General features: G+C 50.6%; 3 protein-coding genes across 5 annotated transcripts; 1 reads left to right on the plus strand and 2 right to left on the minus strand.

Annotated features, from left to right (window-relative positions):
• Window positions 1-8112: 8112 nt before the first annotated feature.
• Window positions 8113-14423, plus strand: ATG4D (autophagy related 4D cysteine peptidase). The gene is made up of 10 exons (XM_037505775.2): window positions 8113-8506; window positions 8999-9082; window positions 9163-9336; window positions 9572-9848; window positions 9922-9986; window positions 11730-11860; window positions 12791-12869; window positions 12945-13021; window positions 13105-13224; window positions 13708-14423. The coding sequence occupies exons 1-10, from the start codon at window positions 8275-8277 to the stop codon at window positions 13888-13890; spliced, it is 1422 nt and encodes a 473-aa protein (XP_037361672.1). The 5' UTR covers window positions 8113-8274; the 3' UTR covers window positions 13891-14423.
• Window positions 12466-22869, minus strand: KRI1 (KRI1 homolog). Of its 3 annotated transcripts, none has more exons than XM_054693271.1 (19): window positions 22744-22869; window positions 22553-22626; window positions 21799-21904; window positions 20747-20855; window positions 20420-20474; window positions 20295-20341; window positions 19917-20013; window positions 19760-19843; window positions 19389-19513; window positions 18980-19103; window positions 18782-18877; window positions 18475-18645; window positions 17437-17512; window positions 17235-17323; window positions 17030-17156; window positions 16815-16945; window positions 15906-15970; window positions 15690-15788; window positions 12467-14824 (listed from the first exon to the last, which is right to left on the minus strand). In XM_054693271.1, exons 1-19 carry the CDS (start codon window positions 22835-22837, stop codon window positions 14479-14481), a joined length of 2115 nt encoding a protein of 704 aa, XP_054549246.1. In that variant the 5' UTR covers window positions 22838-22869; the 3' UTR covers window positions 12467-14478. The 3 variants fall into 3 exon arrangements, with proteins under 3 accessions (XP_037361671.1, XP_054549246.1, XP_037361670.1); XM_037505773.2 differs by having other exon boundaries at window positions 20295-20344; XM_037505774.2 differs by lacking the exons at window positions 16815-16945; window positions 17030-17156 and having other exon boundaries at window positions 12466-14824; window positions 20295-20344.
• Window positions 22870-23229: 360 nt separating this feature from the next.
• CDKN2D (cyclin dependent kinase inhibitor 2D) lies at window positions 23230-25794 on the minus strand. Its single transcript, XM_037504365.2, has 3 exons — window positions 25772-25794; window positions 25351-25506; window positions 23230-24283 (listed from the first exon to the last, which is right to left on the minus strand). Exons 2-3 carry the CDS (start codon window positions 25489-25491, stop codon window positions 23924-23926), a joined length of 501 nt encoding a protein of 166 aa, XP_037360262.1. The 5' UTR covers window positions 25492-25506; window positions 25772-25794; the 3' UTR covers window positions 23230-23923.
• Between the last annotated feature and the right edge of the window lie 1255 nt (window positions 25795-27049).

Below are 27049 nucleotides of genomic sequence, written 5' to 3' on the forward strand. Positions count from 1 at the left end.
TGGCTTGTGCCAAGTAGTGTTCTAAGCATTTTGCACATTGACTGCATCCTTTAGAACTTTAGAAAGTAGGAATTATTACTGCCTCAATGGTAGTAAGAAAACTGAGGGGCAGACTGGGCGTGCAGGGGAGCGCGTCCCCTGCACCGGCATTTTGCAGCAGGGACCTTTCTTGCTGGAGACTGTGTGAATCCAGCAGAAGGCTCACCGAGGAGACAGAGGTAAGCTGGGAGGCTTGCCCATGCCGGGCGCCTTCTAGCCTGCAGTTCCAGCCCAGAGGGGAGCAGCACCCACCGCTGGGGCAGACCGGGCGTGCAGGGGAGCGCGTTCCCGCATCGCCATTTTGCATCAGGGACCTTTCTTTGCTGGAGACTTGTGAACCCAGCAGAAGTTCCCCAGAGGAGCCAGTGGTGAGCTGGGAAGGTCGCCCAAGATGCTGGCCAGTACCAGCAACACAGTGTCACAAGGAATACAGCAAATTAGAAAACAGGCAGTAGGGAGTAGAAAAACCACATGCAACCCAGCAACTCCTCAGCAAAAAAGCACACCGCAAAAAGAAAACCATCTACCAGATTGCAACGACAGTAACTTGGAAGAACTTCTGAGCCTTCCAGATAGAGAATTTAAAATTGCTGTGATTAAAAAAGTGACAGAAGTCATAAAGGAAAACAATGATAAGGGGAAAATAATTAATGACCAGAAGAATGAAATTGAGTCCCTAAAGAGGGAAGTAAAAGAAATGCAGGAGATCAAAGAATTAATGGAGACGCTACAGAACTCTGGGAAAAGCAATGAAAGCAGAATAGATGAAATGGAAGAACGAATAAGTACTCTTGAAGACACAGAAATAAAAAGAACTAAAACAGAAAAGGAAGGAGAAGTATGAAGGAAAAAGACCGAAGAAAGACTTCGGGAACTATCTGACTCCATGAGGAAAGGAAATATAAGAGTTATAGGAATCCCAGAAGGAGAGGAGAGAGATGTAGGAACAGAGAAAATATTCATGGATATAATTGAAGAGAACTTCCCAAACGCGAAGAAGGAGCTGAAAATTGATATACAAGAAGCAAGAAGAACACCAAACTTCCATGACGAAAGGAAAAATACAGCAAGACACATAATAGTAAAGCTCCCAAGAATCCAAGACAAGGAAAAAATAATGAAACTAACAAGAGGGAAGAAACAGATAACATTCAAAGGGAAACCAATCAGACTGACATCAGACTTCTCTGAAGAAACACTACGGGCAAGGAGAGAGTGGAGGGACATAGTCAACAGACTCCAAGAAAACAGATGCCAACCAAGAATACTCTATCCCGCAAAGCTCTCCTTCCTCTTTGAAAAAAGAATAAGGACCTTCCCAGACAAACAGAAACTCTGGAATTTTATTACGACTAAACCCCCACTCCAAAAAATACTACAAGGAGTCCTAAAGCCAGAACCTCAGAGGGACGAATAACAACAAAAGAAGGCCAAAGAAAGTTATTAAAAGAATAAATAAATAAAATCAAAGGAAAGACAAACACAATGGCAAATGCAGATGCTAACATATCAATACTAACTCTAAATGTAAATGGACTAAACTCTTCAATAAAAAGACACAGAGTCGCAGGCTGGATTAAGAAACAAAACCCAACCTTTTGCTGTCTCCAGGAAACACATTTAGCTGCAAAAGATAAAAATAGACTCAAAGTTAAAGGATGGAAAACAATTCTACAAGCAAATGGACCAAAAAAGAAGGCAGGAACAGCTATACTCGTATCAGATAAAACAGATTTCAAACTCAAAAAGATAAAAAGAGACCCCAGTGGTCATTACATTATGATCAAGGGGACAATACTTCAAGAAGAAATAACACTCATTAACATATATTCACCAAACGAAGGAGCACCAAAATATATCTGACAACTATTGGCATCTCTGAAAACAGACATCAGAGAAAACACATACGTAGTGGGAGACTTCAACACACCACTATCAACAATGGATAGATCAACAAGACAAAAAATAAGTAAAGACACTAAAGCTCTAAATAAGGATCTAGAGTGCTTGGGCTTAACAGACATATATAGAACACTAAACCCAAAAAAATCTGAGTATACATTTTTCTCAAGCGCACACGGATCATTCTCTAGGATCGATCATATACTGGGGCACAAGACAAACATCAACAGATACACCAAGATTGAAATCATACCAACCATCTTTTCTGACCATGAAGGCATCAAACTAGAAATAAACCATAAAAAGAAGGCAAGTTACTCTCCTACCTCGTGGAGATTGAAACCCACACTACTGGAAGTCCACTGGACTAATGAGGAGATAAAAGAAGAAATTAAAAAATTCTTTGAATTGAATGACAAGGAGGACACCAATTTCCTAAATGTATGGGATGCAGCAAAAGCAGTAATAAGAGGAAAATATATAGCAATAGATGTTCACATCAAGAAACAAGAAAGAACTCAAAGAAACAACCTAATCTCGAAGCTCAAAGATCTAGAAAAAGAACAACAAAAAAACCCCAAAACCAGTAGAAGAAAAGAAATAATAAAAACCAAAGCAGAAATAAATGAAATCGAAACTAAAAAAACAATCCAAAAGATCAATGAAACCAAGAGATGGTTCTTCAAAAAAATAAATAAAATAGATAAACCCCTAGCCAGGCTCACAAGGGCAAAAAGGGAGAAAGCACAAATAAATAGGATAATAAATGAAAAAGGAGAAATCACAATGGACACAGCAGAAATCAAAAGAATAATTAATAACTACTATGAGCAGTTATATGGAAACAAGTTCAACAATCTAGAGGAGATGGACAAATTCCTACAACTCTACAATCACCCAAAGCTAGATAAAGAAGAAATAGAACACCTAAACAGACCAATTACAATTAGCGAAATTGAAATGGTAATCAAAAACCTCCCTAAAAACAAAAGCCCAGGACCTGATGGATTTACAAATGAATTCTACCAAACATTCAGAGACGAATTGGTGCCTATCCTTCACAAACTCTTCCAAAAAATTGAGAAGGAAGGTATAATACCTAACACGTTCTATGAAGCCAACATTACACTAATACCAAAACCGAACAAGGACAACACAAAAAAAGAAAACTATAGGCCAATCTCCCTAATGAACACTGATGCAAAAATCCTCAATAAAATTTTAGCTATCAGAATCCAACAGTGTATCCATAAGGTAATTCACCACGACCAAGTAGGATTCATTCCAGGGACACAAGGATGGTTCAACATCCGAAAATCAATCAACGTTATCCAACACATCAATAAAAAGAAATATAAAAACCATATGATAATATCAATAGATGCCGAGAAAGCTTTCGACAAAGTGCAACACCCATTCATGATAAAAGCCCTTGAAATTCTTGGGATACAAGGAACATACCTCAACATCATAAAGGCCATCTATGACAAGCCAACAGCCAGCATCATTCTCAATGGTGAAAAGCTGAAAGCATTTCCATTAAGATCTGGAACAAGACAAGGATGTCCACTCTCACCACTGCTTTTCAATATAATACTGGAAGTCCTAGCCAGAGCAATAAGACAAGAGAAAGACATACAAGGAATCCAAATAGGAAAAGAAGAAGTCAAACTATCACTATTTGCAGATGATATGATAATATACATAGAGAACCCCAAAAACTCCATAGAAAAACTAATTGAACTCATCAATCAGTTCAGCAAAGTGGCAGGATACAAAATCAACATGCAAAAGTCAGAAGCCTTCCTATACACTAACAATAAATCTGAAGAAGAAGAAATGAAAAAAAAAATCCCCTTTATTATCGAAACAAAAAAAAATCAAATACTTGGGAATAAATCTAACAAAAGAGGTAAAGGACCTTTACAAAGAAAACTATAAAACACTGTTAAAAGAAATAGAAGAAGATACAAAGAAATGGAAAGACATCCCCTGCTCATGGATTGGAAGAATTAACATTATTAAAATGGCCATCCTACCAAAAGCAATATACCGATTCAATGCTATTCCAATAAAAATTTCAATGTTATTCTTCAAAGAAATAGAACAATTATTGATGAAATTCATATGGAATCACCAAAAACCCCGAATAGCCAAAGCTCTCCTGAAAAAAAAAGAAGGGAATGGAGGCATCACACTCCCAGATTTCAGGCAATACTACAAAGCCATAATCATCAAAACTGAATGGTATTGGAACAAGAACAGACACACAGACCAATGGAATCGAATAGAAAATCCAGAAATAAACCCACAGATTTATGGTCAACTAATATTTGACAAAGGAGCAAAGAATATGCATTGGAGCAAAGAAAGTCTGTTCAATAAATGGTGCTGGGAAAACTGGGTCGATACATGCAAAAGAATGAAGCTTGACTACTACCTCACACCATACACAAAAACCAACTCAAAATGGATTAAAGAACTAGACATAAAACCTGAAACCATAAAATACATAGAAGGAAATATAGGTGAAACACTACGTGATTTGCACATCAAAGACATCTTTACAGACACATCACCCAAAGCAGTGATAGTGAAGGCAAAGATAAACAGCTGGGACTACATCAAATTAAAGAGCTTCTGCACAGCAAAAGAGACAATAACAAAAACAAAGAGAAACCCCACCAACTGGGAGAACATTTTTGCACCCAACACTAATGATAAAGGATTGATCACAAAAATCTACAAAGAGCTGATGAGACTCAACAACAGCAAAGAAAATAATCCAGTCTAAAAAATGGGCAGAAGAGCTAAAAAGAAACTTCTCTGAAGAGGAAATGCAAATGGCCAACAGACATATGAAAAAATGTTCAACATCACTTGTAATCAGGGAAATGCAAATCAAAACTACCATGAGATACCATCTTACACCAGTGAGAATGGCACATATTAAAAAAACTAGCAACAACAAATGTTGGCGAGGGTGTGGAGAAAAAGGAACTCTTCTGCACTGTTGGTGGGAGTGCAAACTGGTCCAACCACTATGGAGAGCTGTGGACCTACTAAACATAGAGATTTCTGGACCTACTAAACATAGAGCTTCCATATGATCCAGCAATTCCACTCCTAGGTATTGACCCAAAGGACACAGAAACATCAATTCCAAAGAACACCTGCACCCCTATGTTTATAGCAGCACTATTTACAATAGTTAAGCTTTGGAAACAGCCCAAATGCCCAAAAATAGATGACTGGATCAAGAAGATGTGGTACATATATACCATGGAATATTACTCAGCAATCAAAAAAGATAAACACATGCAATTTGCAGCAACATGGATGGCACTGGAAGGGATCATGCTCAGCAAAATAAGCCAGAAAGAAGAAGAAAAATACCGGATGGTCTCACTCATAGCAGGAATCTAGAAAACTTAAATAAGGGACCAGGAAAATGAATAACTATAAGAAAGTGAAAATCAAAATCAACAAAAATCTATGAACCAGAGACACTTTTGGGGGGTGGGTGGAGGAGGGAGGGATTGGGTTCAAAATGGGGGGGTTGAAATTGTATGGGGAATATAAAAATAAAATTTATTATAAAAAAAAATGAAAACTGAGACATAGAGAGATGAGGGCACCTGTCTGAGACACATGGCTACCCAGGCGACCATGACTGTTGTGTTTATTTGAAGGTATAAGGACATTGGGACAGACTAGAAAGTGGCCTGACAGACCCTGGTAGGGAAGGTGATGGAAACTGAGGGATCTTAGGCAAGAGCATGGGAAGAAAGTCAGTGGGGGTGAAATGCAGAATCAATTTGGAATGCACCCAACCTGGGGTGAGAGCCTGGATGAGAACACAGATGGTGGCTAGAGCTTGGGTTGTGGACAGAGACCCAGGAGTGGAGCTGATGTTGGGGTGAAGTGCATGAAATCCAGGGCCAAAAAGTAAAATATCCTCCTTCCCTCAAGATAGGAAGAAACTGTTGAGAGGGGGCAGCCAGTAGATCAAAGAGGAGGAGGTCACCATTATCTGTGGCAGGACCCCAAAGTCCATCTGTGCCCAATGAGGCAACAAAGACCCACTTGCCCAGGTGTCAATCAGGAGGCTCCCTCACTCCATCTCACTGGCCTGTAAACATGCAACTCACATCTCCCACATCCAGAAACCCCAAGTACTTCTTCCATTCCACAGGCATTTGCTGCACCATTTGTGTTGTTGAGCACCTACTTTGATCCAGATTATATCTGCTGGGTTGAGGTCCCAGCAGAGACCAAGATGTACAAAGAGCTCCACCCTTGTGTTGGGGACAGAGGTGATAAACATAGAGATTACATACATAAGACCAGAGTTATGGCTTGAATATGTCCCCCCAAATTCATATGTTGAAACCCTAGCCCCCAATGTGATGGTATTAAAAGGTGAGGCTTTTGGGATTAGAGTTACATGAGATCATGAAGGTGGAGCACTCTCCATTATGATATTAGTTTCCTTATAAAAAGAGGAAGAGACAGGAGATCTCTCTTTCTCTCTTCCATACACCAAGGAAAGGCCAACATATGAGGACACAAACATGAAAAGGGCCCTCACTGAGATTGGATTTCCATAACTGTGAGAAAGAAATGTCTTATTCTATGAGTTAATCTGTCTGGTCTGTGGTATTTGTTATAGCAGCTGGACCTGACTCAGACAATCAGGTTGTGATAACTGCTCATATACAGCAGGGAAGTGGGGAGATGCCCAAGAGTGAGGATGGGGTGGAATTTCAAGGCTGTCACACTGAGGGAAGGAGGCAACATTTGAATTGAATCCTCATGGTGGGTGAGCAAAGCTATGCAGATATCTCAGGGGAAAGAGGTCTAGATAGAGGGAAAAGCAAGGGCAAAAGTCCTGAGGTGGTACTGTATCTGCATGCTTGGAGAAAGGAGGCAGCTGTGACTGAAGGCAGTGAGTGAGAGGAGATCCAGAGGAGGGAAAAGCAGAGAGGTGACTGTCATTTTTGTGCCTTCTTTCTGCGCCAAGACATCTAAATCCTCATTCAACTTCCACCTGAGGAGATAGTCCTTGGGTTGCCACTAGAGGTCACCCTTTCGGCGGTTCACGGGCGGGGTGGGGGTGGGGGGTGGAGGTTGTGGTTGACTTTCACTGAGCCCCAGTTGTGCCCCAAACACCTCACTAAGCGCTTACACGGATAAACTCAGCTCCCCCCTCGCAACACTCATGAGTTAGATTCATTTAAATCATTTTACAGCTTTACTGAGATATAATTGACATATCGTAAACCATACGCATATAAAGTGTACAATCCGGTGATTTTTCACATCATGGAAACCACAAATACGACTCATATCCACCTCCCAAAAAGCATCCTCTTGTCCTTTCATAATTCCTCCCTCTCACCTCTCCCCACCCCACACCCAGGCAACCACCTATCTCCCTTCCGTTACTATGGATAAGATTGCATTTTCTAAAACTTTATATAAAAGGGAGCACAGAGTATATCCATGGCGGGAGGCGGGGGCAGGGAAGGTGTATTTTTCCCTCAACAAAATTATTATGAAGATTCGTCTCTGTTGTTGCATGTATTTGAGCCTCGCTTGGCTCTTGAGGAAAATGAGGCACTCAGAGGTGTGTCGCAGGTGGCGGGCGTGCAGGGATGGGGAGGGGGTGTTACACACAGGTCTGGCGCCCGGTCGCGGCAGGTTCTGGATCCGCAGCCGCGGAGGCGTTCTGGTCCCGGGCAGACGCAGGTGAACTCGTCGGCGCCCGGAGCCCCAGCCCGGCTACCCGAAGCCCCTGCCCGGCTACCCGAGGCCCCAGCCCGGCTACCCAAGGCCCCAGCCCGGCTACCCGAAGCCCCTGCCCGGCTACCCGAGGCCCCAGCCCGGCTACCCGAGGCCCCAGCCCGGCTACCCGAAGGGCCGCCTCGGGGCGTGTCCAGGGGCGGGGCTTCCTGGCGCCGGGGCCTCTGATAAGGGCCTGCCGGGGATCGGGTGCGCCTGGCCTCCGCGATAAAGCCGGCGCGCGGGCGTGGGGGTCGTGGACGCCGCGGGAGGCACCACGCCTGGAGGCCGTGGCGGTTCAGGGCCGGCGCCCCAGCCTCGGGGGCCGGGCCGGGGCGGGGCGTCCGGCCGTGTCACGCCCGCCTCCATCCCCCGACCAGGGCCGCTAAAATGGCGGCGGCGGCGGTGACAGTGTCCCGAGCCGGGGCCCGGGGCCCGGCCGTGGCGTCTGGGGCCAAGTAGCGCCATCCTCGGCGCCCGCGTCCTGGCCCCCTGGGCCGCTCGCGCGCGGCCCCCACCGGGCCCTCGGTCCGCCCTCCCGGCGCGTCCATGAACTCCGTGTCGCCGGCCGCCGCTCAGTACCGGAGCGGGAGCCCGGAGGACGCGCGCCGCCCCGAGGGCCGCAGGCCGCGGGGCTCCCGAATCCCGGGCGCCAACGGCCTGGCGCCCTCGGGAGCCAGCGGCCCCGCTCTTGGCCCGCCCGGGGCCGCTCCGGGAGAGCCGGACGAAGTGGACAAGTTTAAGGCGAAGTTCCTGACTGCCTGGAACAACGTGAAGTACGGTGAGGAGGGGGCGGGCGGGGGCTCAGGTTCTGAGGTGGGAGCGAGCCAAGGGTTCGGCCTGTCAAGGGCTGTAGAAGTCCGTGCAGTCGGAGAACCAGACCCTGCCCTGCCGAGCATTCCACCATTTATTCTCCCGTGAGTCACCGGTGGGTTCCCCGCCCTGCCCTGCCCTTGGTGGACCAGTGGCAGGTTCAACGGGCAGTATATTTTCAAGTGCCTTCCGTTCCCATTGCGACCTTAGGCAAAGTTTTTTGCTTCCTTGTGCCTCCCCCCAACCCCCTCTGAGTACAATAATCAAAACTGTCCTAATTCCTCTTGAATTAATGGCAGGCATTCCTGTGGCTATTACTATGGGCCCTGCTCCATGTGGAGACGGGCAAATTCCCTGAGTTTCCCTGAGCCAGGAGCTAGGATGGACACAGAGGGAAACGGAAGTGCTATTGCTGTCAAGCAAGTGCTTCATATCGCTGGGCACCCCCACATCTTCACAGGTTGGGCAGTCAAAAGTCGGACCAGCTTTAGTAAGATCTCCAGTGTCCATCTCTGTGGCCGCCGCTACCGATTTGAAGGCGAGGGTGAGTTGATATCTGGGGGAAGGGCTGGTGGAGGCCCCCAAGGATGGCCCTGGTGGCAGCTGACAGGCTCACTTTCCTAGGTGACATCCAACGTTTCCAAAGTGACTTTGTGTCCCGCCTGTGGCTCACTTATCGCCGGGACTTCCCGCCCCTTCCTGGGGGCTGCCTGACCTCAGACTGTGGCTGGGGATGTATGTTACGCAGCGGGCAGATGATGCTGGCTCAGGGCCTGCTGCTTCATTTATTACCCAGAGGTGAGCAGTGGAGTGGGAAGCGCCAACCACACAAGATGGCAGTATTAGAACTGTTTGTAAACTGAGTTTGAAGTCCTGTTAGAATTGTGTGTCAAGTAAGTTTTGGTAGGGAGTGAGAATTGCAGTTAAACACAGGGGTGTTGGAAGCACTAGAATTGTGTGTAAAACATGAATAAATCAGAACCGTGTCCTCCACACACTGGCCCCATTTGACTCTGTACTCCATCCCCACCAGACTGGAGGTGGACAGAAGGCGTAGGCCCAGGCCCCCCTGAACCATCAGGGTTGGCCTCTCCCAACCGATACCATGGGCCTGCCCGCTGGATGCCCTCACGCTGGGCTCAGGGTGTCCCTGAGCTGGAGCAGGAACACCGGCATCGGCAGATTGTGTCCTGGTTCGCTGACCATCCCCAGGCTCCCTTCGGCCTACATCGACTGGTGGAGCTTGGGCAAAGCTCAGGCAAGAAGGCGGGTGACTGGTATGGGCCGTCTCTGGTGGCACATATACTCAGGTGAGGGCTGCTGCTGGGGACATGGAAAGCACAGGGAACATGCAGGAACTCAGTCCTTTCTTCTCACCTCCAGGAAAGCTGTGGAGAGCAGCTCAGAGGTCACCCGCCTGGTAGTGTACGTTTCTCAGGACTGTACAGGTAAGGGGATGAAAACCAAGGTCACAGGATTCTCACCCTGAGCCAGTTACTACCTCAGGCGTCTGGTCCTTAGAGCTGAAGCACATTCTGGGGCAAAGGGGCCCTTGGAAAGGACTTAAGGCCCCACATAATGGGAGGTGCTCACGATCCCTCCACTCCCGTGAAACCAGGAAAGGAAGCATCAGGGGCTTCTCAAATGATAGAATAAAATACTAAGGACTTCCTTCTTTCAGGTGGAGTTCATTCTTACTCTGCAAACAATTTTAACCTACTGCCTTCCCCAAATCAATTTAGAAAGGGTCTTAATTAATAGGAGCTTCTACAGATTGGTATTAGACAATCTACAAAATCTTAATTTTTATGCAAAATTAATGGTATCTGGGGCCGGGTTCTATTTTCACTGAGAGACTTTGTCTTAACCTCTTCTGGCTGCTGTAACAAAAATACCACAGATGAGGTGGCTTATAAATGATAGGAATTTACTTCTTACAGTTCTGAGGCTAGAAAATTCAAACCAGCAGATTGTCTGGTGTGGGCCCACTTCCTGGTTCTTTTTGCCATGTCCCCACATGGCGGAATGGCAAGCATGCTTTTTAGGGTCTCATATAAGGGCACTGATCCCACTCATGAGGGTTCCACCCTCAGACCTCAGCTCCCAAAGGTCCCACTTCCTGATACCATCACCTTGAAGGTTATGTTTCAACGTGTGAATTTGAGGGGGGGGACATGAACATGTTTCTGCCATGTGTGCAGAAAGGGTTGAATCTGGACCTCCCCAGTGGTGCAAGGGGTTAAGTCGCAACACTATGAAGCAATCTGCAGCTGCTGCAGCACAAGTTCTATCCCTGGCCAGGTAAGTGACCTACATGGCGCAGCAGACCTCTCCTATCTCATCTGCCTCTCCCCTCAGCAGTGTATTTCAGTAGATCTGGCTGTTCTGTTCCCCACTGTCTCTGGTGAATCCTCTCACCCTCCCGTACCTCTGACCTATATACCCCAGCTCTTGTATGCATAAATAAATAAATCTTTAAAAAAAAGAAAGTTGAATCCACTTCTCTGAAGTCAGAAAAGTCAGTAAGGGAGGAAACGAGAGACTGGAGACCAGCAGACAGGACTTGAGCGGAGATACTTAGTTGAGGGACCATTTCCATATTGGAAACCAAGGTACTAAGTCAGTGAGGCCTAGTCAGGTCTGGGACTGGAGAGGTGTTCCATCTCCTCCTGGCTTTATATATATATTTTTAATTTATTGTATTTATTTATGCATACAAGAACTGGATGTATAGGCCAGAGGTGCAGAGGGAAAGAGGATTCACCAGAGACAGAGCAGGAAGCAGAACAGGAGGATCTACTGAAATACACGGCTGAGGGGAGCAATAGGCGAGACAGGAGAGGTCTGCTGTGCCATGTGGGTTAACTCCCTGGCCAGGGATCAAACTCATGCCTCAGTGGCTGGCAATAGCTTGAAAGTGTTGAGACTTTAATCCCTGAGCTACCAGGGAGACCTCTGGCTTTATATTCTTTGTTCAAATCTTGGTCTCAGTGCCTTTTCTGTGAAAAGGGGATGTCCACATCTGCTTGGAGGCCCTGGGATTGTCTGAGGGAATTTGGGGACACAGGAAAGATGTGCTCTACTATCAATGGAATGTTAACCCAAAGAGATTACACAGGCTTGGTTGGCTCTTGGAGTTTTAGGGCTATACTCTGGGCCTTAAGAGGTGACTGCCTGCCTTGTCATTTCAGTGTACAAAGCAGATGTGGCTCGCCTGGTGGCCAGGCCAGACCCCTCAGCTGAGTGGAAGTCTGTGGTGATCCTGGTGCCTGTGAGACTGGGTGGTGAGACTCTAAACCCTGTATACGTGCCCTGTGTAAAGGTAGGCTCTGCCAGATTCACTGCGCCTCTCTAGAAATGCAATAGCCTGTTTTCAGTTTGGGTTATGGCTACTGTTAATGCTTCCTCATCCCTGTTTATTCAGTAGTTACAACTCTTAAGGCCTTTCCTGATTCCCTTATTTTTTTTTAAAGATTTATTTTTATACAAGAATTGGGGTATAGGTCAGAGGCACGTGAAGACGAGAGGATTCGCCAGAGACAGAGCGGAGAGCAGAACAGGCAGATGGACCGAAATACACTGCTGAGGGGAGCAGCGGGCGAGACAGGAGAGGTCTGCCGCGCCATGTGGGAATCTCCCTGGCCGGCCAGGATTCAAACCTGCACTGCAGAGACTGCAGACAGCTTCACAGTGCTGCACTCAACCTGTTGCGCCACCAGGGAGGCCCTGATTGCCCTATTTAAAAAATCACAAGGGCCTCCCTGGTGGCGCAGAGGGTTGAGCACCGCACTGTGAGGCAATCAGCAGCCTCTCAGCGCGGGTTAGATCCCCAGCCGGCCAGGCAGCAACCCACATGGCGCAGTAGACCTCACCTAACTTGCCCGCTGCTTCCCTCAGCAGTGTACTTCTGTCCATCTGCCTGTTCTGCTCCCCGCTCTGTCTCTGGTGAATCCTCTCACCCACCTCCCCCTCCCCCCATCTCTGGCCTGTAACCCAGCTATCACAAAGCCCCTTTCCCTTTGTTCTTCTCCATGGTGTTCTCTCCTGATATGACATGACCTACTCATCTTGTTCTGTCTCCCACACTAGAACATCAGCACCGTGAGGGTGGTGGTTTTGTCTATCCTGGTCACTGCTGGTCCCCTAGAGCCCAGCAGCGTGGGTTCACATATTTTGGGCATTTGTGTTTGTTGAGGACTGCCTAACAGCACATACCCCAAGTCCTCACCTTAACCTACTTTCCTCCCTACAGGAGCTCCTGCGTTCAGAGCTATGCCTGGGTATCATGGGGGGCAAGCCACGACACTCTCTGTACTTCATCGGGTACCAGGGTAAGTTCACCCTATCCTGCTCTACCTATCCCACTTCATCCTCCCCTACACCCACTAATGCTTCTTCCCCTGCAGATGATTTCCTGCTCTACCTGGACCCCCACTACTGCCAGCCCACTGTGGATGTCAGCAGGGCTGACTTCCCCCTGGAGGTGAGCTGGGATTCCCAGGGTGGGGTTGGGGGCATGTGGAAGGAGTCAGGGCCCCCTGATCTTCCCTTGTCTGTCTGCCCCAGTCCTTCCATTGCACCTCACCCCGCAAGATGGCCTTTGCCAAGATGGACCCAAGCTGTACTGTGGGGTTCTACGCTGGAGACAGGAAGGAGTTTGAGACACTTTGCTCAGAGCTGACCAGGGTGAGCAAGAAGAGTGGTAGAGGGTGGGAAGCAAAGTGTAGGCAGAGTTGGGTGAGGAACAAAGATCTTGAATCCAACAGCTTTGGGGAGGCTGCTTCCAGGCTTCTTCCCACAAGCCCAGGTGTAACTCCCTCTATAAAGATGGGGCAAAAAATGAAGCATTGCTGCCTTTGGGGGACAGCTACATCCAGGAGGCATCTCTGACCACCTACCTCCCAGCGAAATGGGAGCCCCGCTCTCCCACACCACTCCACAGATGCAGCAAAAATCTCAGGGCTGCTTTTCATTGGCTGTCAGGTCAGATGCACTTCACTGAGCCAATCACTGCATCTAGGGAATGTGAAATGCTGACTGGCCGAGCTTATTGCCCTGGAGGGACGGGATTTGTATTCAGGAAGCATCTAATAACCTATTTGTTATGCCTACAGGATAACTAACTTAGCTACTGTGTTTGGGGTTGATCTCTTTCCCTCCTCCCACCAGGTCCTCAGTTCTTCATCCACCTCAGAGCGGTACCCCATGTTCACCCTGGCCGAGGGCCATGCTCAGGACCATAGCCTGGATGACCTCTGCTCCCAGCTCTCCCAGCCAACACTGCGGCTGCCTCGCACTGGGCGACTCCTCAAGGCCAAGCGCCCAAGCTCTGAGGACTTCGTGTTTTTATAAAAGGAGGGATTGGGGGAGAAGATGCGACACTATTTTTTTATTTATGTCACACTGGATATGGGAACTTGAACTCTGGCGGTGACCATTCTCACCCCCTTGACAAGTGCAGCTGAGACCAGTCCAGAACTTTGGGCAAGAGCCATTCAGCCAGGGGCAGAGGCTATAGGCCTGCCTCTCACCAACTGAGCTGCTGCCCATCTCACAGGGCAGGGAGGGAGCACAAGCTTCTGGGCACCCACTCAGGGCATGACTCAAGTACTGTAGTTTGCACTGGACTGCCTGTGCCCCTCATTGGTCCTGAAACCCCTGTCCTGCCAAGGGCTGGTGGTGGCAGGGAACTGTGGCCACTGGGGACTAATAAAGCCGTTTGACTTGACAGTGGCTATGGCTGAGCCCAGCATTTGAGGGATGATCTCCAAGGGTGTCTCTAACTTGTTCAGTAGGCCTCAGTTTCTGCATCAGATGAAAGACTCCCTGGCCCACCAGGTAGACAGAAGGGCTGTACTTTCAACCAGGGCAATGCAACCAAGGGCCCTTATTGGGGGGGTGGGGGGGAAGGGACCCAGGGCTCCTGCATGCTCCCTGAATTTAGGGAGCATTCTTGAGCCTCTGCTGCTTCTTTCGTTGTTGGCCCAACTGACGGAAGTGCAGCCGTTTGGGGTTGAGGCCAAAGGCCTGCAGTCTCTGACGGCTGAACTCACGACCAGCTAGTGTTACTGTGGGGCCCAGAAGACGTGCCTTCTTGCCCCTCCTCCGCCTCTGGGAGGCTGGCTTCTGGTTGGATGACACAGGGGTCACTTCATCCTGCACTGGGGGGCTCTCAAGCCAGGGCTGCTTTCTGTAGGCCCTATCATTGGCAGGTATTGGCAGCTGCCCATGCGGACTGGATTTGTCTCTCTGTGGCGTCTCTGTGGCTTCTGTGGATGTCTCCGTCCTGGAAGAGGAAAGTCAGGGCTCAGCTCAGGCCAGTCACATTTATGTCTGCTCCATTTATGTCTGTTATGTCCCCCATTTTACAGATAAGGAAAGGTTCAGAGAGGTGACCATACAGCAATTTTGGGAGCCTGGGATTGAAACCCAAGTCTGGCACCAAAACCAGAGTCTTCCTACTAAATCCTTAGGCTGTACTGTGTCACTATTCTATTAATGTCTTGGACTCCACTATTCACATAAATTAACTCATTTTGGCTTCAGTAACTTTTATCACCCCTGCTTTATAAATCAGGAAATAACAATTATAATATTAACAATATCTAATACCTATATGGCATTCACTTTTCTAAGTTTTTTTTTTTTTTTAAAGATTTATCTTTATGGGTACAGTCAGAAGCATGGGAGAGTGAGAGAATTCACCAGAGCCAGAGCGGGGAGCAGAGCAGGCAGAAGGACCGAAGTACACTGCTGAGGGGAGCAGCGGGCGGCAGGAGAGGTCTGCGCGCCATGTGGGACCCTCCTCCAGTGGCCGGGGAGCAGCCGGGAATTGAACCAGAGCTGTAGAGGCTGCAGGCAGCTTCGCAACCCAGCGCTCAACCGCTGCGCCACCGGGGAGGCCTACTTTTCTAAGTCCTTAACATGAATTAACTCATTTTAATCCTAAAAATACTTAACAAGAAATAAGCCATCTGTATCCCCATTTTATAAATGAGGAAACAGGCGAAGAGAAGGAAAGTAACTTGCCTATCATCACACAGTTATAGCCCAGCTAAGATCTGAACCCATGTCTCAGTGAGGGGAAGCTCCATTCTAGGTCATGGCAAGACTCAAACCTGAACCCATCCTCCCCGGCTAGTGACACTCACTCCTCTGGGCAGAGTGACTTGAAGATCTGCCTCTTCTTCCACGCATTCTGGGCCTTCTGGCTATATGCCCTCTTGTCCTGTAGCTCCTCCTGCTCTGACCTGCAGCAGTCCAGTAAGCACAGCTGTAGCTGGTGCTGGGGGGGGGGGGGGGGGAGGTGCCCAGATCTGCCTGCCAGCTCCCCTCCCAGGGTACCCCAACCAGTCCCAACCTATCACCTATACATGCAGGTCTTCTTCAGGGAGCACCACCGGTTCAGCTCCTTGTCGTCGGCAGCAAGGATCTGCAAGGAAAAGGAGGATGGGATCCTGCTGTGTGAGTCCTGGGGGGCCCTGACTCTGTTCACCTCATTGGTCAAGGAGGGTGATACTAGAGCTACTCGGCAGGGACGTCATAACAGCAGGAGAGAAGTGATTTAGGCAGATACCACTCCTTGTCTTTTGTGGCTGATTTCAGAGTCCAGTTTGAGCACAAGAACTCCAGAGCTCTCACCCATGAACTGTGGCCCCAGAAGCCCCTAAACAGGGCAGTGGCCTTCATGCCAATGATGGAGTTTGCTAATTACAGATAAGACCCAACTTCAAATCTCCAGGCAGCTGCCTTCAGGCCTGTTTCCTCATGTATAAGGAAGGCATCTCCTCAGAAACTATCGGGAAGACTGAATGGACACAGACGGTAAAGCTCAATAAATGCTGGCTACTTTTACTAATCACTAATAATCAAGTACCCACCAGAAACAAGTGATATTCAAAGAGTTTCCTACATTCATTTCAGCCATGAGGTGATAGAAGGGGTTGTTACTATGCCCATTTTACAGATGGGGAAACTCAGGCACGAAGGCTTCAATCATATGTGCAAGGTCACACACCTGGTGACTGGCTAAGTCAAGATTTTAACCTGGGTCATCTGATAGCAAAGCCCACTTAGTCTGAATGGTCACCATGCTGCAGGCAGACAGTCACAGAATTGAAAGTGGTATTTATGGAGGGATACTGTGGGTAAAGCACTGTTTGCAGCTCCCTGTCTAGCCATGTCATAGCATTTACTGTCTATCCACTCCCTCTTGCTTACCGGGCATACCTCCACCCCACCCTATGTTCACTGTCTGCTGGCTGGCAGAGCCCCACCTCCTCGGTGCTGAGCCCAAAGTCACAGGGCACCACACTTCGGTATTTGAAGCGACAGGGCAGATCATCAATGATGTCCTCATAGTCCAGCCGGTAATACTCATCCAGGTACTCTTCAAAAGTCCTGTCCCCTGCTCAAGGGAGAGCACAGGCTGCTGGGGTGTGCTCAGCCTGCAGAACCCCTGCCAGCCCAGGGATCATTTCCTGTGCCTCACCGGGGTCAAACACAGGCTTTTCCTGCCCCACGGCCGAGGCAAAGGGTGACTTGCGTTTCTTCTTGCCTGTCGAGGGGGCCTCACGTGGCTTTTTCCGCTTTTGGCTGGGGTTGTAGTCAGCATCCATCTGCCGGAACCTGCAGGTTAGGCAGCCCTCGGGGACCCCAGTACTGTATGACAACCACCTCCAACCCTTAGCACCTACGTTAAAGTCGGGGTCCTCACAGTGCAGCTCCTGCTGGCTCCATGCACCACCCTGCTCTGGCCCAGCCCACGTGTCCCAGTTCCAGTCATCTGGTTCCAGAGAGGGCAGACAGGCCCGGTGGAGGTCAGGTTGGAATCTTAGGCTTTAGACCCCGTCTCTCCTCCACTACCCGACTCCTTCCCTGTGCCAGGGGTGACCTCACCTTCAAGCTCTTCCTCTTCCTCAAACTGTGGCTTCTCTTCTTCCATAGCACCATAGTACTCATCCCCAAAGCACTTCTGTAGGGTTGAGAATTGGGAGGGTCAGCATGGCCCACTCCTTCAAACAGCTTGACTCCTGTACATGGCGCGCACACACACACACACACACACACACACACTGCCTGGCATTCTGTTCCACAGACCCGTAGTTTTCCCCCTTTCCACAGAACTTTGCAGGACTCTGCAGCACCTCCTGCCTAGTTCTTCTTTGACCAGCTAATTGGTACTCGGGCCTTGGGTCCTATTTCAGCTGCCTGCACTAACCTACTCCCTACCATGCCTGACAAAGTCAGGTAGGAGACTCCTTTAAGACCCTGCCTCCTCTGGTTTGTCCCCATCACTGCCCAGTGCCTTCTCAGCCAAGAGGGCTGAGACTGTTGGTCCCTTGCTGGGACCCTTGCTGGGACTGAAACACCCACTGGAGCCTCGGCAAAGGAAGATACTATTTACTATGTCATTTATTAAGCATCTACTATTTGCTAAATAGTAAGCTGCATCTTACTGTGTTCTTACAGCCACCCCAAGAAACTCAGTGCTGAAAAGTTCTAGAAAGTGAAGGCCGAACTCCAGCTACCCAACACCTAATTTTTACCTGGCCCACCTAGGCATCCTCAGTTTCCTAACCTGACCTCCCAGGCTTGATGAGGGGCTTCTTTGGGTTTCCCAAGGTTTCCACTACTACTCTCATTGAGCCTTCAAAACCTAATACACCATGTTCCCTCAAACACAAAAAAACCTTAGAGCTCAGTAAATGAGCCAAAAGGAAACACAACCCGCCGTTCCTTGAGCACTTACCAACTAAACCTTTATGTGCATTCCTTGCAAGTCATTCTCACAACAGCCCAGAGGTAGATGTGTGGCTGGACCCATTTTACAGAAGGGAAATAGAATCAGAGGTCAAGTCTCTCCTCTGAGCCACAGCCAGGGAATGACCAGATTCCAGAGCCATGCTCCCTACCACCTGGGGTACAGGAACATACCTGCATGAGCTGGTCATGCTGGGCTGGGTCAAAGTCATCCTCAAGGTCCTTCTCCTCAAATCCCAGCGTCTCATTGCCTGTGACCTGCCGCAGTCTCTCCAGCTTGGCTAGAATCTCCTTCCTCTTCAGGTTCTTCAGCTGCTTGAGCTCCTCCTGCTTCTTCACCTTCTCCTGTGGGATGGCAGGAGGTGGGGGTGTGTGTGTGTGTGTGTGTGTGTGTGTGTGTGTGGAGGCGGGTGAAGGGTGACAGCGCTCCCAGCAGACGGAGTTCCCCCCTCACCCCACAGCAAGCTGCCCACACACTCACCCTCTTCTTTCGCTCCCGGGTCTCCTCCCTCCTCTCCTTCCTGCGCTCATCCTTGCGGCGCACAGAGGATGCGATGGTCCGAGGGTAGGTCTTGACCTGTGGGCAACAGGAATACAAAAGGGCCAAGAGATGATTCTGGGTTCTCCAATCGGGGTCCTGAGGGCCTGGTCCTCCCCAGCCCTGGCTCTGGCCACGAACCAAAGCAGAGTCCGGCTCCTCAAAGCGGAAGTTGTACTTGTGCTCAAAGTCCTCCTGCTTCTTCAGAAATAGCTCTCCCTCATCTGAGGAGTCGTCCACAGCCAACTGGACAGGACTGGGGACCCTAAGGAACAAGATGGGGTGGAGCTGTGAGTCAACTGAGCTCCTGCACTATCATTTATCAGCTGAATTAACTCATCTAATCCTCCAAATAACCCTAAAGTAGGGTGCTGTTAGCCAGTTTTACAGATGAGAAAAGACTAAAAGCAGGGCCAGCATTTGTCACCTGGCTCCAGAGCCCACACCTAGGGAGTTTCATCAGGGATGGACTAACTCCACCACCATTTGTATGAAAAAAGTAATATCCAATGCTGTTTGCCTTCTGGCCCCTGGGAACACGGCTGCTCACCCTTCCTCCTCCTCCTCTTCTTCCTCATCTCCCTCCTCCTCATAGCGTTTGTTAAGGATATAATCTCGCAGAAACTGCTCTCCTTCATCCAGCTCTGGATTGTTCCAATATTCCTTGAGGTGGGTCTGGAGGTGAGGGAGATATTAGGCCCAAGTCAGGGACTTGGGGGAAGGGCAGGTGGGTGGAAGTGGGTACCAAGTGGCTCTAAGTAACTGAAACTCCATAGATGGCTAATAAAGTCATTCCCCCACATTACAGATGTAGAAATTGTGGCCCAGAGAAGAGCACATGCCCTTGTTAACCCCTCAAGGGTCCACTTCTAGAAAAAGGTTGGATGGAGTTGGGAGGGGCAGCTATGCACGGGGACTCACTAGTTCCTCCAGAGCATGGGTGTTTGGGTTTCGAATCTCCTTCTGCCCCTTCAGCCATTCCATGTAGTCAGCATCCTCTTGGGCCTGGTGGAAGCCAGTGCTGAGTGCCTGTGGGAGCACCAAACTCCCTCCCCACCAGTACTGGTCCAACACCCACCTTCTCCTCCCCAGTTTTAGTTCGTTTCTGCAGCAAGCCAGAGCCACCTTCCCCGGCACTGTCTTCATCCTCACTGTCCTCCATGAATGCCTGGAAGCTGCGCAAGTGAGGGAACAAACCTCAGGACGGGTAGGATGCCCCCTCCCCCAGTACCCCTTTCCTAAGTTCTGAGCTCTCACGACAAGCTGAGAGAGGTGCTGGGACACAAAAAGCATGATCAAACCCATTTAGTGGAGAAGGAAACTGAGTCATGGAAAGGGCAAATGACCTGCCCAATTGCACAGTCACTAAATAATAGAGTTGGATTTGAACCCAGGCATTTGCAACACTAGAGCCTTGATTCCTGTACACTTGGCTACCTGCCTGGCCCCAGCTCACCTTTCCTTGAGCTGTTTCTGTTCTTCCACATAACTTTTTGAAGAAATCTGCTGAAGAGAAAGACATGGGCCTCAGACCCAGCCCTGGGGGCCATTAGCCACTCCCTCAGCATCCACACCACCTACCTGGAGTCTCTGATTAGAGGGCTCCCCATCTGAATTCTCCTCGTCGACATATTTGCTGGACAAGGAAGGATGTGGGCTTGAGGATACATGCCTATGGCTCATCTGTCCCCATTATGTGGGGAGCTGTTCAAAGCAGTAGTGAGGATGGATACGGGAAGGGGCGGGGAAACTAGGGTGCAGGCAGATCACTCAAGCGCCTGCTCTCTGGGGTTCCCTCAATTCTGGTGAGTAACTGGCTTCTACCCACACCTAATCCTAAGACTCCATGTGTCAGCCCGCCTGAGGGGTGGGAGAGGGGGAGGGGGTGCTGGTGAAGGGGGTTCTCACCCTTCTTTCTCCAAAATAACTTTTCTTTCGTAGTCCTTCAGGTACATGGGCTGCACCTTCTTTTGCTTTGCCTTGGCTGTTGACTCGTCCTCACTCTCCGAGGACGAAGCTGTGGGCCCGTCAGAGACACTTGCTATCACCCACAACCCCCTGCATTCCCCAGGCAAAGAATCCCACAGGGCTGGAACTGGGGCAGGGTAAGACTGAGATTTCAAATCCCCAAGCCAACAATTCCCAGCTATAAAATAGGTGCCTATTTGCTACTACCTGGCAATAACTGGCTTTGATCATACAGTGATAAGCCACACTCTGAACAGTGCCAAGCACAGTTATTAACATCAGCAGATAACAATCTAAAACATATGGTTAAGCAGTTTTTACTTAAAACAATTCACTAAAGAGTTACTCAGTTAAGTTGGATCTTCTTATGTACACAGAAGGCATACACATTGTGATTATTAAACTTCGTTTTTTACTTTTTCTCTTATCAATCTGTCTGATGTTTGTTCGATTTTTGTCAAGCTAGAAGAACCCTGAGGGATATGGGAAAATTTCCTTTTTTCAGTTTTGTAAGTCAGTCAGGAGATCATCAAATAGCTGCTTGTTTCCAAAGATGGCTGCAAAGGATGAGATCTAGCACTTCTGAACAAGCCAGTAAATGAGGGCACTGTCCTCCAATTACTGGAACTGCTCTGGCTGCACACAGCGGGAGCCCCAAGCACCTGGGCATTTAAATGCCCCCTACAGGACCTCTCAGCCATTGCTGCTGGAGTGTGCAGACTATGAAGCCCAGATTCTTATCCCAAGATGGGACAACTCCAGATCATCACTTACACTCCAAGTCCCTCCGGAGAGTAGGCTGAAGCCACCCTCCATGGTCCTTACTCTGAAATGACCCCCTTGGCTTGGCCCTTTTCTCTTTTCTGTCCTGACTCCTCTACTCTCTTACAAGTTGCACTTATTAAAGCCCTTGTATAGGAAAAAAAATAATCACTACTCATAACCTATAACATGATGAGGAACCTGGGTCTCAGGGAGGAGGAGCCTCTAACCTGTTCTCTGATAGAAGATGGCATCTTTCTGATAAATGCGGGGATCCTTCTTCTTCAACAAAGAGAGAGTCCTATAAAAGTCACGCTCCTGTTGAGGATCAAATTCCTAAGGCAGGAAAAGTGGGAACAGACTTCAGAAGTGAGGTGCTGAAAACCCAGGTGAGGGCAGAAGGGAGGGGAAAGGGGGAAGGGGCGGGCAGGCAGTAACCAACAAGGCAAGTGAGCTGGAAGGACGTGAGAATGTGGGTAGGAGGGAGTATCCAGCTGGGGAAGGCAGGTCGTGGGGGAAGCTGGAAGGTTGGGTCTGAGTGCGGGATCAAATAGGTGGAGGGCGCCGGCAAAGAAGGGCCATGCAGAGGTACAGGCTAGGAAACGGATATGGGGCACGTGGGCACTTGGGATTGACAGAGGAGGGGAGCGGCTGCAAAGTGAAGGTGGCTAGATCAGGACTGATGTGGGGAGAAACCTGGGTGCCCCATGTGGGGACTTCAGGGTCAGAGTCTGACACTGAGAAGTGGTTACCCTTGGGGATGAGGAAGGAGGGCAGGGGGGACGCACCCCAGTCATCAGAATGGGCAGGTGGAAGGTTCTGCGGCAGAGGTGATAGGGGTGAGGAGCTCGCTTCTCCTTAGGGGGATAGGGAGGGCGCTCTGTCCCTCATGGGATTGGTGCGCGAGCAGTCGGGCGTTCCAGTAGGGCGAGATGGTTGGGGGATTTGTCGCCCTAAGAGGCAGGGTGAGGGTGGGGCATTCACCACGCGCTCGTCGCTGGAGTCAGACTCGGAGCTGGAGTCGCCGCTGCTATCCGGGTCGCCGTAGCGATCTTTCACTGTGGGGCACAGATGGGAATCCCCACCCCCCCATCAGCCTCCGGACCAGATCAAAATCCCACCTCCCCACCGCCTAGCAGGCGCCGGTGCCCCTCGCGCATGCGTCCTGCACTCACGCCGCTGCAGCTCCTCGCGCTCCCGGTAGCGGCCGTACCGGGCAGCAAACGCCTTGTTGACCCGAAGCGGAGACAAGCCGCGCGGCTCCGGCATGGCGGCTCCGTGACCCACTGCGCACGCGTAAAACGGCCGCCCTGAAGGAGGCGGGCAGTTCTCGGTCCCGCCCACCGTGAACTTTTAAAGGGTGCGGAGCCTCCAAGACCGCTCTAATCCCGCCCCCAAGCCTTCCCGGCTTCCCCGCGCCGCGTAACCGCAGTCCCTGCCCGCCGGTCACGTCTCTGCGGGGAAGGGCTGCGGCCACCGCCCACCCAACCCCACCCACTGGGCTCCGGGCACCCAGCTGACATCTGGGGGCCCTTTCCCCACTCGCGGTTTCCTGCCTCCCTTCCGTTCCGACAGCGCAAACCGCTGCCCCACCCAGCTCGCTCACCCTGACGCCCTGGGAATTCTCACTCTCTCCCCTCCCTCAAAACAGCCCCTATCCGCGACTGCCTTGCCGACCCCCCACAAATACCCTTGACGCGAGCCATTGCAGACTCAAAAATCAGAAGACACCCGCGCTGTGATCATGCACAAATCTTAATTTAATGGGTAAAAACGTTAAATAATCACACAACGACTTTTTCCATAAAGCTTAATAAATAGAAGTCTTTTAACGCTGTACAAGAGACTGGGAAGCAAGCTTCCAACAAAATATGAACGAACTCATACTATCCATCTATAGTTTTGGAACACTCCCCTCAGCTCCCCTCTTCCCCCCAGCTCTAAGCAGTGCGCATACTTGAGGTTTCTCTGGGTACAGCCAGCTGGTCAAGGTCACCAGGTTCCAGGAGCCCTGGAAGCCATGACCTCACTCTGGAACTGAGTCTTTGAACACTCTGCCCTTGGCACCATCTGTAGCCCCAGCACCCTGGGGCGTGGAGGAAACCGAACCGTTTAGGTGGCTGTTGCCTACAGGAGCCCTTCTCTGACTAACACACCAAAAGGGGTGAGAAAAACAAATGAGAAATGAGCCTCAAACACACACACACATCCCAGAAATCAACACCAACAAGCCACAAACTGGTGCCCCTCCCCTTCGACAGCCAGCAGGAGGAGCGAGGAGACAAAATGTTTCTCCCCTCCTCTTATGACATATACCCCAGCTGGGTCCTGTTGCTGGCAGTGAGTGGCCCCAGGTCACAGTGGTGCCACAGTATGCCCCTGCAGTATGTCCAGGAGATCCTGAGCCCCTCTCCTCTGAGCCAGATCCAGGGGTGTGAGCCCCCTGGCATCCCTGTGATGTAGATCAGATTCTGCTGCCAGGAAGTTGACAACAGCTGTGTGGCCCTCCCTCACTGCCAGATGGATGGGGAGTGCACCAGTGCCATCAGGAGCATTGACATCAGCGCCATGCTCTACCAACACTTTCAGGGTGTCGAGGAATCCAGTGCGGGCTGCATCATGGGCCGGAGTGGTGCCAGAGGCGTCTTGGACATTGGGGCTAGCACCTTGCTTCAGGAGCTCCAAGGCAATGGTGGGGCTGCCAAACATCATGACCTGTGTGTGGGCAGAGGGGCAGCAAGTCCCCAAAAGAGAAGATTCAGGAAAATTCAGGTCACTGGAGAGAAGGGTCATTTACAAATACAGGACACCAGAGGAGAGATCCTCTGAAAAATGAGAAATCCCAGGTAACAACCCCCCCCGCAGACAGTTGTTTGAGAACCAAAAGAGGTCTCCTGTGAATAGAGAGCCCTCCCCGCACCATCTCTCTAAGGATAAGACAGCATCTAGAGAAGAGCCGCATAGAAACTTTCAAGCAATCTAAGATGCTCCCCCAAGGAACCAAGGCATCTTCTCCTCAAGATATGGTAAATCACCAGGAAATATGAAACCTCCTTCAGGAAATAGGCCTCATATGAGAACTTGCCTCCAGGGAACTTGATAGCCTGTTCAAGGGAAAGAAGATGCCCAGGGAATTTGAAAGCCCTTCTCCACGGACTGGCCTCTGTCATATAATGGGGGGTGCTTCCCAAAACACTTGAGCACCTCAAGAAACCGAGGTCCCCTGTAAATGCCACCCAGGGAATAGGGACTCCCTAGCAATCTGTAGCTATTCCCCCATTGGGGCCTCCCTAATATACCAGGAAACTGAGAAGGGGAAAAAAATTAAAAAAAAAAAAACAAAAAAAAACCAGCAACCTAGGAATGGAGATTCTCCTCAAGAAACTGGATACCTCTCAAAGATTCACCCCAAAAGCAGGATGCCCAGGACTTCACTGATCCGATTCCCTCAAACGAAGCCCTAAGAGCCATCCCCATGAAACCCGGATCCAAAGAAGGTGCACCCTCACCCACGGAACAAGAACCTCCCGAGGGAAAATGAATTCCTGGCTGCCAGAGAACAAGGAATCCTCCAGGGAAGATGGAAAGCTCTCCCAGCCCCACCCCCACTTAACCGCATCTTCCACCCACCTAGGAAAGGGGACATCACGGACAACGTCAGTCCAGAAAAGGAGGACCGAACCCCCAGTCGGACACCGACAGAGACGAGAGAAAAAGGGGTCGGAGGTCCCACTCTCCTCGCCCTCCCGCCCTGGCCTCGCTGCGGGCCGGCCGGGCCTCACCTGCAGCGCCGTCTTGCCGAAGCGGTTCAGGGCGTCCGGGTGCACCAGCTCTCGATGCAGAAGGCGGCGCACCTCCTGCACGTCTCCCCGGGCCGCGGCCCCGCTCAGCCGGTTGCCGGCGCGAACCTCCTCCAGCAGCATGTCGACACCGGCTGCCTGCGGAGCCCCCCAGCCCCAACCCGGAGCGGTCAGCGCAGGGGAGCCAGCCGGAGCCGGCCGGGTGCAGAGCTCCCGCGGCCCGCCCGGCCTGTGCGACGCTCGGGGCCTGACTCGTCTGAACGCGACCCCCACCCTTCCGGCCGGTTCCACCTCCTGTCACCTAGCAGGTCGCCAAAGGCTGGGAACCCGGCCCAACCCTCCGCGGCCCTTAGGGCCCTGCCCGGCGCCCGCCCCTTGGGGGCTGGGTCCACCCCCAACTCACCCTCCCTCCTTCTAGACGGGCGGGGTCTGTTCTGAGCCGGCGCAGCCGCCTCCGCCGAGCTGGCCGCCGGGGGCGGGGCTAGACGCCCGATGCCCCGCCCACGAACGGGGTGGGTTTGTTTTCTTATGAACTCGCTACTTTGTAGCCTAGCGGCGTTGCCCTGCGCGCGACCCTTCGGCGCCCCGCCCACGTGGACAGCGCAGCCAATAGCCACGCGTCGGTTGCGCGAGTCGGCGTGGGCGGTGCCGCTGCCGATTGGTCGAGTCGCGGCGACCGGTGAACCGCTGGCAATGGCGGGGTTTTCGGTTTTCAAACTCGTTGGGCGGGCGGGAAAGTTTAACTGACCCAGGGGAGAAAGGGCAGCAGCTGGGGAACTCACGCTCCTCCGGGACCTCGGCACCCACGGCGGGAAGGGAGGCAGGACTGGGGGCCGCCCAGTGCCGGATTACACCATTCAGTCACGGAACAAGCACTTATTAGCCCTTACTGTGCCTTGAGCTTTACTTCATTCATTCTCCCGCCTCGTAGGAACCATCCAGGCGCTGGGAGCGCACTTTCGAGCAACTAAGAACTTTTCGCTAGCCTCATGCACCGTTTAGAAAAGAGGAGGGGAAGTAGAGTGGGTGAGGCAGGAATCAAATCCTGGTTCAGATTGATCCAGCCCTGACACAGCAAATGAAAGGGAGAGGAGGAAAGTTCACACTGCAACCGCCACGTGGGCCAGCCTTAGAGGCCAAGAAGTCTTGGTGGGCCTTGACTCTTACAGAGGCAGTCATTCTTATAGAGGCCTTGTAAGGGCAGGACAGGGCACAGTGCAGGTTTTCTGATCCAGCAGACCAAGGTAAAGGAGGAGAGAGTCCTGGAGCCCTCAGTGGCTTTTGCAGGCTTTTATTGGGATTTACCAGGTACACAGCAGGCAGGGGGCGGGGTGGGAGGGTAGGGGGTGGTGCTGAGAGGCTGGCAGGCCTCTTCACTCTTTATGGCGTTCTCTGGTCGTCTCAGCTTCTCTGCACTCTGCTTCTACTCGTGGTTCTGTTATAGGGCAGCCCCGATATTGAACGGGTTGCTTGGCTGTGGGTCCTCACCTGCGCGCTTAGGACATCCTTTTCCCCCTAACAGTTCTTCCATTCGTTCTGCTTCTGCTGGCGTTCTGGTGATGCCGCCCTTAAAAGCCCAGTCTTAAAAATAAATAAATAAATAAAAGCCCAGTCTTAGCCCAGGTGAATCCCATCTACATATGCCCACACCCTATTCCAGGTGCCCACCATCATGCATGCA

Source organism: Talpa occidentalis, unplaced genomic scaffold, assembly GCF_014898055.3.
Source record: "Talpa occidentalis isolate TD23 unplaced genomic scaffold, MPIMG_talOcc4v2.1 talOcc4.12, whole genome shotgun sequence".
Classification (NCBI taxonomy): Eukaryota; Metazoa; Chordata; class Mammalia; order Eulipotyphla; family Talpidae; genus Talpa; species Talpa occidentalis.